The 9,726-nt window shown below is 51.2% G+C and overlaps 1 protein-coding gene across 1 annotated transcript; it reads left to right on the top strand.

Annotated features, from left to right (window-relative positions):
- Positions 1-2,272: 2,272 nt before the first annotated feature.
- On the top strand, positions 2,273-5,553 carry BCL2L10 (BCL2 like 10). The gene is made up of 2 exons (XM_038147345.1): positions 2,273-2,755; positions 4,389-5,553. Exons 1-2 carry the CDS (start codon positions 2,354-2,356, stop codon positions 4,518-4,520), a joined length of 534 nt encoding a protein of 177 aa, XP_038003273.1. The 5' UTR covers positions 2,273-2,353; the 3' UTR covers positions 4,521-5,553.
- The last annotated feature ends 4,173 nt before the right edge of the window (positions 5,554-9,726 follow it).

The following is a 9,726-nucleotide window of genomic DNA, read 5'->3' on the forward strand; positions in this document are numbered from 1 at the left end:
TAGCTATTTGGTTTTTTGCTTTTTTTGGCATTTACTTTTTGCACCACACAGTTTCTTTAATGATTTCTCCTGCAAAAACCTCAGGTAAAATCCAGATCTACCAGAAAATTGCTTCTGGAATATCTTCTGGAAATACCCAAGGTGAACCACAGCAAATGGGAGTGAGCAGCCCGTGGAAGTGCTTGAACTGAGTGCCATCTCAGTTCCCCCTGCATTCAGGAGGCGAGAACTCAGATTGTTTTCCTCCTCAGAAGGATCACAGCTAATGTAATGATTTCTTTCCAGATCCTTGTTGGATACTCAGGAAGGAACTGGAAAATGCAGGGTATGTGTTTTGTGGGAGCTCCTTGGGTTGCAGCAGGATGCCAGTGAAAAGCCAGGCACTGAAATTCTGTTGAAGGCCCAGGCTGTGACTTTTTGGGCAAACCAGATGTGCAGATCACCTGGAGGTGCAGCAGTTCAGCTTTCTGCCTTCTCAGGAGAGAACTGAGCTGTGGCCAGCTGTCCTGTCGACTTCATTGTAGGCTTTATGGTCAGCCTGAAGGTGGCTAGTGGAAGTGGTCAGTTTAGTCACCGAAAAAAGCACCTTCTTAATTTAGGTGCATTGTTTCATTTCCCCTCTTCTGAGGGCCTGGGGAAAGTGCTGAGCCAGCTTGTTCTGAGTGACATCAGTGGCCAAACTGTCACCAGATCCAGTGAGAATGAGTCTGACATTGCATCTTGCACTTCTGTTCTCGAATGGAGAAATGTGGGTTTTGCGCTTCAGGCCCACTGCCTTTGGACTTGTGTGTGGGTGCATGGGCTTGCCACCTGTGAAAATCACCACTTTGTGCCTGAGGTAATGGTGAAAACATCAAGCAGGATGGGCTTCAACTTCCCATCAGATAAATGACACTTAGAGGAACAGGACACTGAAGTACCCATTGTGTTTTTTACTCACTAAAGGCTGTCCGGGGAGGCTTTGGAAAACCCATGGTTTCGAGATTTCCCTGCTGTTATGTCAAACTATTTGTGTCAGAAACACCTCTATTCCATAAGCATGTGGAGAGAAGGGAGCTGTAGCTGGGCCCTGTCCTGTTAAACAAAAGTGCTATATAAACAGGAAGGGTGGAAAAGGATATTGCTAGAGAAAGAGCAGCCTCTCCCTCTTGCACTCCTGCTGTGAGGAATGCAATAGGAAATTCCTGCTCCAGGATTAACAATCATAAGGAAAAATAGTTTTAAAAGCATGTGTGTAAAACTCTTGTGAAAAGTACAGATCTCATTCCAGCCACTGCTCTAGCACATAAACAGACTCTATTTCCCTGCTTCAAAACAAAACAAAAGCCAAGAACAGGGATGTAGAACTAAAGTTCGCCTTAGGAGGGACTCTTAAGAGATCAGGCCAATTCTTGATAGCGATCTGAGAAATTGCAACAGGATTGATTCCAAACACCTATTTTTAGATTTTCTAATGGGGATGTAACATGGAGACAGCTGTATCTCAAGATAGATGGAGTGAAGCCAAGCAGTCCTGTGCTGACGCGTTGGGCACCTTGAGCCGGCTGCGGGACCAGAGGCGAGGGCAGCCGCGGTGCCTCTGCCGGCACGGGCACGGCAGGGCTGCGCTGCGACAGCGCGGTCACAGCCACGCTTTGCCGCACGCCGCCTTCAGCACCTCACCCGCGATCGGCGCTGAGCAGGACGCACACGCTGCGTGCAGCCTGTGCCGGGCCTGCCCCCGCGCTGGGCGGTGTTCAGGGAGCCTCGGTGGGCTGGGCAGCAGCTGGCGGTGCTCGGAGCTGCCTGGGCGCTGGGCACGGCGGGGTGCAGGGCAGACGTGCCGCCGGGCAGCTCCGTGTGCTCTGCAAATGACACCCTCGGCCAGCGCTGTTCTCAGCCGCTTTGCCCAACGCCAGCAGTGTGCAGGGCCCGGCCTTTGCACCATGAAGGTCCTAATCCTATCTTTCGCCTATATGCTCATCAAAAAGCAAAGGCCACTGCATTTGCTGGGTAAAAAACTCACCCCATGACCCTGAAAAACCTATATCTCCTTTGATGAAAAGAATACAGGTTCGGGCGGGCCACTAATGTAGAACAAAAAAGGCAAAAGGAATTAAAACAAGTATTCGAGAGCCAGCACCCGATAACTCCCTCGGCTGCCCGGCGAGGCCCGCAGCAGTCCGCCTCAGATGTCTTTCCAGGGATGCGGGCGGTCCCCTCCCGATGGGAACGTGCCCGTTTGGCCCCGCCCCGGAGGAGGGGAGCGCCCGGGGCGGGCCGGGCTGGGCCGGGCCGGGCCGGGCGGAGGGGCCGCCCCGCCTCTTAGTCGGCGGCAGCTGCTGCTGCGGGGCCGCCGCCGTGGGCAGCCGCCATGCCGCGCTCGCTGAAGGAGGAGACGGCGCTGCTGCTGGAGGATTACTTCCAGCACCGCGCCGGCGGCGCCGCGCTGCCCTGCAGCCCCACGGCGGCCACGCTGCGGCGGGCGGCGGCCGAGCTGGAGCGGCAGGAGCGGCCCTTCTTCCGCTCCTGCGCGCCGCTGGCGCGGGCCGAGCCGCGGGAGGCGGCCGCGCTGCTGGGCAGGGTGGCGGCCCAGCTGGAGGCCGACGGCGGCCTCAACTGGGGCCGGCTGCTGGCGCTCGTGGTGTTCGCCGGCACGCTGGCGGCCGCGCTGGCCGAGCGGGGCTGCAGCGACGGGCCGCGCTGCCTGGCCGCTCACCTGGCCGCGTACCTGGCCGAGGAGCGCGGCGAGTGGCTGGAGGCGCACGGCGGATGGGTGAGCGGGGACGGGGCGGCGGGGAGCGGCCTGGGGCGGGTGCCGGGACCCTCGCCCCCCTAGCGGGACAGGGCAGCCCCCGGCTCCGTGCAGCGGCTCAGCCCGGGGGGAGACGTGCCCGCGTTACTGCCGGCGATGGGCGTGCACCCGGGGCTGCCGACCATCGCGACACGCAGTGTGTCCCTTAGGGCTGCTGGCCATCGCGACACGCCGTGTGTCCCTAGGCGCTGCTGGCCATCGCGACACGCGGTGTGTCCCTGAGGGCTGCTGGCCATCGCGACACGCGGTCTGTCCCTAGGCGCTGCTGGCCATCGCGACACACGCTGGTGTGTCCCTGGGCCATTGGGGTGCCTGCGGGCGCCCAGTTCTGTGGCGTAGCCAGACCCCTCCTGCTGCCCGCACGTGGCCCCGTGGGGATGCAGCCTCCTGATACCGCAGGAGTGATGCTGCTGGGCGAGGGAGCGAGGTTTGCCTTCCCCCGGATTCCGGCGAGCAGGCTGGCACAGGTCCTCTCCCAGGTGTGAGCACAAGCCTGTCCCTGTTCTTAAGTACACCTGTGCGTTAAGGCACCCAGCCTCCAGCCTGCGGCTCTTGTTCCTGTCCGTCCCGAAGCCGGTCAGGTCGGGGCTGGGGGGATAGGTGTGGGCATTTTGCCCACCCCGAGAGATGCACACTTGGAGGTACAGCTTTTAAGGCGTTGGTGCAGCTCTGCCTGTGTTTCTGAACAAAATGTCAGCTATCCCACAAGACTGCTCATTTCCTATTTCCAGTCCTAGTGGAATACTTTATGTCAGTACAAATAAGCACTAAAAATAGAAAGGAGGGGAAGTAGCCACTGGTTTCGTTGACTTTTCCAGAGACCAAAATGAACTTGGTTTTCCAGTGGTCACTGGTCCATCTGGCCGCTCAGAACAGTGTGGTAGTTGGCTGCAGAGAACGCTGTCACTTGGCAAAATTGGCAAAATCATATTGCCTGTTCTCACAAATCAAAGTGTAAAGAACAAAGTTCCGGAAGAAATTAAGAGTATAACTTGTTTACATAGACATCTGCGGAGCAGAGTTCAAACACGACCATCTGGAGTTGTATTGCTGCCACTTCTGATTATCACAATGATCTGGGAGAGCAGCTGCCAGCTTTGCTCTGTCATAGGTCAGCTCTGAGCAGTGTCCACCCGGCCTTTCCAAGAGAGTGTGTAATCAGTCCCACATCCACTGAGATGGGACTGGCTTTGGCCTTCTGTCTTCAAAGTGGAAATTTCCATATCCTGTGTTTTAGATGCTTTCTGAAACTTAAAGTAGGAGGAACAGTGCTGTCAGCTTCCATAAGAAACTTGCCTAAAAGGGCAAAAATATGTAACGACACCCTGAGCATCTCAATAGGAAGTGTCCAATTGTCTCCTGAGCTAAGTATGCAAGCACTTGTAGCTACTCCTTTCTGTTGCCTTGTGCAAAAGCTCTCACAAAATGTTCCTGCCTGTGCCCAGGGCAGTGGGTTTAGACTTCCACGATTGGAATAGAGACTTCTGCAGCTGACAGAGGCTGAGCTGGGAGGATGAAACCGCGCTCAAAGGCTTGTTAAAGAAACCCAGCTAGCAAGCTAAGCAACTGAGTGTCCTTTCTGTTGCTGTTGCAGGATGGCTTCTGTCGCTTCTTCGGCAGGCCCGGCTCCGAGGCGGCTGAGCAGAGCAGCACCATCGGCAACGCCATCGTGGCGGCGGCGGCGGGCATCGGCATGGCGGGGTTGGCTTTCCTCTTGGTGCGGTAGGCCCACGAACGCATCTTGCCGAGGGAAAGTGCTCTCAGAACTGACAATTTACCAGATTTCACTTTATTTTGTATAGAACAGACCCTCTAAGAAGAAGTCTATATTTTTAAACTGGTTCAGAAAACTGCCTCACCAAATCCTTGGCTATAAACTGCTTCAGTCACTACCCAGTAACGGCACAAACAGATGTGTACTAGAGCACTATTTGTGCGTGTTCAAAACCTGTTGTCTCCAAACTTCCTCTGGACTTTCTTTTTTGAAGGTGTAACCTAAACTTAAGCATGGTTCATGTACTGTAACTTCTGAGTGCTTGATGTTATGCTAGGAAAACATTATGGTGGGCTTGCTACTAAACCCTCTGTGGAAGACGTCTTATTTACGTGGAGGCAAGTTTGGAACCCGCGTTCATTAATGCTGTAAAGTGGGTGAACGTTGACTGTGATCTAACATGGCTTATGGCTTCAAACGTGGTGCACAGCACTTGTAATCAGAAGGCAACTCATTTGTTGATTTAGGGCAGTTGGTGCCTGTGATGCTAGAAGCATTAGGGCTTAATGTAACATAAGGCTGAATTCATTACACTACAAGAAGGTAAGTATTGATACAGGACAGTAATGGCTGCAGTACTGGTTCCTACTGAAAGGAAAAGAACTTAAATATTAAACCTTAATTGGTATATTGAAATCCAGTGAAGGCTGGAATTTCTCTGGATTTCCCTTACAAAGTGAGAATTTCCATATATCTTAATATATTTTTGAAGTATTTATCACTGTATAATACTTGTAGCCATGACATCTTTATTTTTGTTTAAAAATGCTGGTTCTTGTCACTCTAGTGTGTATCAAGCATTGTCTTGTTTTAGTAATATTTCACTCTGTTTTCAAAATGCTGTGTATTTCTTTCAATGGTTGTACAAATTGCCTTATGTTTCTAGTAGCTTTTGAATAATTTTCCTGGGTTACTCACAGCGTGTACAATTTTACTATGGTGACTTAAAAGGTGAATAAATGTTAAGTATTTTTATTTTAAAAAACCTTTCTGATTATTAGATCGGATGGGTGCTGGTGCTCAGACAATGAGTGTTTTGGTGGTTACGTAGATGCATCAGTTTATATTCACTGTATTGCTGGTGCTTTGACCTGAGACAAGGACTTGTGGAGCACCCGAGCAGTCCTGCACTGCAAACTAGAGCTAACACAGCCTGAGTGGAAAATCCCATCCAAAAGGTCCATCTTCACCATCGTGATTGAAAGCAACTTGATGGTTTTGTAGGCCAAAATTTACTAACATAGATGGGTGCAATTAGGCTCCTCTGAGAGCTGCTCCTGCTTGTAGAGAATGACAGAGCTCTTGTTTCTTCTCTGCCAAGACTTGCTGCTGCCTCTCTCACATGTGCATGCTTTTTACTGAAACTGGAGTTTCTGGTCCATGTTACGATGACAACTGTACAGTGTGTTGGTGAAGTTCAACCTGCTTGGATTAGTCCTCCTGAGCAGCTGTACTCTCTGAGGGTGTTGGGCTTTACTCTTTTAAAGGCTGTCTGTCTGTCATGCCCCTGTCTCCAAGCTGGGGGCCCTGATGCCTGTTAAAGCTGCAAGTCCAGTGGGCAGCCAACTTCCTCTTGGGAAAGCTCAGCCTGGCAGCCAGCTCAGCATCACTGTGGCTGGCAGTGGCCACCCTGCTTCTCCTTCTGCTGGCCACTGGGCCCCGAGGCAGGCGTGCAGCGGCCACGGCCCCGTGCTGGACAGAGCAGCGTTGTGCTGGCCGGCCACAGATGTGGGGACAAGGACAAAAAGGGGCATTCAGGGACGGTAAGTCCCGCGGAGGCAGGAAGGAGCTGGTGGTCCTCCCCCTCAAGCTGCTGGCTCTGAATAAATGTCTGCTTGTTCTCCAACTTCCAGTTCTCTAAACTCCAGCTTGCCTCCTCTGAGCAAAGGGATTAGCAGTCCATGGTGCAGGACTGTGCTCAGTTCCTCTCTCAAGTTCCTGCAGGGGTGACGCCCGTGTGTGGCAGCTGAGTGCTCTGGGTATCTGCCTGCAGCCATCCAGGGGGCTGCAGTGCCTGAAGCTGTCCACAGTGGGAATGAGCTGGTGGGTGCTGGGAACTTGAAAGTAGTTTCTAAAATGTGGGATGCTTAGTGGGATGTATGATGAAAAGCCTGGGGAACAACAGGGCAAGAAATGCTCTAAACAGAGGTCAAATGTCTCTCCTGTGCCAAACAGAACAAAGATAAAATATCTGTATCTTGATTTTCAGTGTAATCTGACCTGGCAGCCTCCACAAAAACAATAGCAGAGAGGATATTTATGCTGGCTATTACAGTGTGCTCTGGAAAAGTGAAAAAAAAAAACCCAATAAACCCAGCCTGGAAATGCCCTTTAACCGTCAGTGTAAACCTGACCCTTTCCAAAGTGCAGCTTGAAGAGCATCTGCCAGTCCTTCTTGGCCTGGGAGAAGCTGGGAGTGGGCTTTCTAAGAGCCAGGAAAGCTGCAAGGCTGAGTCAGAAGGCTGCAGTGCAGCTCTGCAGTGGCAATACTGCCTGGAGCCAGGCTGCTCTGGTCTCTGCTGGGAGCTCAGTCCCCCGAGAGCAGGGGACTGGAACCTGGCACAGGTGGGTAGCTGCCCATCCTACAGAGCCACGTTCCCTGAGCTGCTCTCTGCTGACATGGGAATGCAGATTGGGATTGAAGAGGAGAACTTACATCACTGGAGCTCTATTGATTTCAGGGCAGTTCAGACTAACTTACATTTGCATGACTTGTGATTTTTTAAAAAAAATTATTTCAGTTTCAGCCTGACAGTTTGTTTCAATGAATAATGTATTTCTCAATTGAAAACTGCTTCTCATCTGCTTTTCTGCCTCAGAAGAGGGAAGCAAGATGCTGCTGTTCCTTCCTTTAAATGCAGAAGGGGAGTAGGTGGTGTTTCAGTAAAGGCTGTGTCTAATCCTCAGGGCAGCTTTTGGCTCTCCAGCGCTGCTGTACTTCCCAGGCCTGTGGTGGATGCAGCAGGCTCATCCCATCTGAAGATCAGCGATTGCTGCAGGTTCTGCTGGGCCCCAGCGTGCCTCTACCTGCAGAATCCTGGCTTGCTTCTAGGCACTGAGTGCTGGCAGCACCTTGCATTTGAGGGAAAAGGAGAGGAGTGAAGGTGCTGGCTGGGCTCTTCCATCACCTGGCTGCTCATAGCAGTTTTGAGTCTTTCCTGCTCTGCTGTGTATGAAGGCCTGGGGAGGGCTGAGGGATGGGAAGGCAGTGTTCCCAGCGGTGCTCACAATGGTCCCAGAGGAGCTGCCAGTGTTATCTGCTGGTGCTGCACCTGCTCCCTGCCCAGTTCTGTTCTGAAGGGGCACACACTGTAACCACGGGCCAAGGTTGCAGTGCTGTTGCAGCAGCCCAGCTGCTCATTAAAGGAAAAAGCAATTTACTCATCAGTCTTGAGAGTGCTGAACTGGCCAGTGGGTTTCTTTTTGACTTGGAAAAAATGAGGCACTGTTAGAGCTCAAAAAACGTGAGTTGCAGGATGGTGTTATATGGCAGGTGGTGAACTGCTTTGCTGTGGTATGCAAAAAATCTGGTCTGGCATGTCTCACTGGAGAAATTGGTGCTGGTGCCGTGTGCTTTTCTGCCCATGCACACTGCAGGGTGGTACCCAAGCCTGGGGAGGACAGGAGAGCCCTGTTGCAAATGACTTAGCAATTGGACAGCCAAAAAACCCCCCAGAGAATCACTGGAAAGAAAAAAGGTCAAGTGGCACAGCATTTATTCACAAAATATCACTTCTTGTGCTCATTTTGTTTAGATAATGAAAACAAACTTCTGGGTTTCACTTCTGTTTCTCCAACTGCTTTCTGTACCAGACTTGAGCTGGATAGTCCTTGTCAGGACAAAATGCTGTGTGGAGAGAGCAGTCACAGCTGGGAAATCACTTGCTTTCAGGTTTAAAAGGTATCAGTGTAACTCCTTCTTAAATGCTGCCATTATTAGGAACACTTTTAAATGTTATCTTCAAACTGTCACTAACTGAAGTTTTTAAATGAGAACAGAGTTAAAAATAAAAACATAAAATCCTGATTTACTTGAAGTCAAATGCAGGAAGTCTAAAAATCGACTCTCTGCTGAACTAACGAGATCATTTTGTTGGATTTTTTCTCTGCCTGGGCTTGGTCTATTTGTTTAATTCAAATGAGAGGTGGAAGAGAGGACCTGGCTTTCTTTGTCCAAGTCTCTTTTCAAACAGGCTGTGTCTCTGCCCAGCCTCTGGTAAGTTTCTAGCACTACAGCCTGGAGCTGATACTTGCCCCTTGGCAATCTCATGGTTTCTGGATGTTCACCCAAGCTGGTGTGTGTTGCACATTTCTTTCAGTTAAGAATTAAACCTGTTAAAACGAGTGCTTAAATTCAGTTGGAGCCATGCCGAGGCCATGGGGATGAGTGAATCTGTGGAGGTCTGCAGTGAGAGACTGCAGTGCAGGGCTTTGGAAAGCCTGTGTGCAGAGAGCCACTGCAGACACTGCAGAAAGTTCGTGTTTTCTGGATTTAATCCCTTTAATGATTCTGACCTGAGAGTACAGTTCACTTGAGGAAGTTCTTGTGTTTGACCCAACCTGCTCTTTTGTTTGTCTGAACAGCTCAGCACATGGTGAGTAACAGCAGGAACCCCACACCCTGCTTACAGCATCTGGTACTGTCTTTGTTATCAAATGTGGCTTATACCCTTCAGAAGCTGTGTGGGGAAGGGTGGCCTGGTTCAGTCTAAGCTCGGGAGATTTCTGTGCTGCATTGCACCTTGGGGGAACTGGACATGGCAGCTGGAGCTCTGCTCTGGGCAGCCTGCTCTGCAGCCTGACACCAAAGCCAGGAGTTCTTACTGGCACTTTCAATTTGCAATGCATAATAGTAAAAGGGCAAAACCACTTGACTTCATCAAAGGCTGGGGAGAGAGCACTGTTTGTAGTGTGCTACCTAATGGCTGCTTGGCTTCTTCCTTGTAGCTATTATTGTCTTCAGGAGAATCCCAGGCTGTTGTAAATAATTTTGAAACATTAATTATGAAGTTTATGATGAGCTCATTGGGAACTCCTAAAATACAGGCAGAGCCATGTGGCTCGGGTAAGGAGTTGGTGCAGGGCACACAGTGGAAACTCCTCTCTCTCTGGGAACTGCCAGCAAAAGCTTTCTCATCACCCAGCCTGCTGCTCCTCT

This window comes from Motacilla alba, chromosome 10 (assembly GCF_015832195.1).
Source record: "Motacilla alba alba isolate MOTALB_02 chromosome 10, Motacilla_alba_V1.0_pri, whole genome shotgun sequence".
Classification (NCBI taxonomy): Eukaryota; Metazoa; Chordata; class Aves; order Passeriformes; family Motacillidae; genus Motacilla; species Motacilla alba.

Excerpts from the sequence above, each read along its gene's own strand:
- BCL2L10 (XM_038147345.1), top strand. The coding sequence starts at position 2,354 with ATGCCGCGCTCGCTGAAGGAGGAGACGGCGCTGCTGCTGGAGGATTAC. Across the intron at positions 2,756-4,388 it reads TGGAGGCGCACGGCGGATGG|GATGGCTTCTGTCGCTTCTT; the intron begins GTGAGCGGGGAC and ends TTGCTGTTGCAG.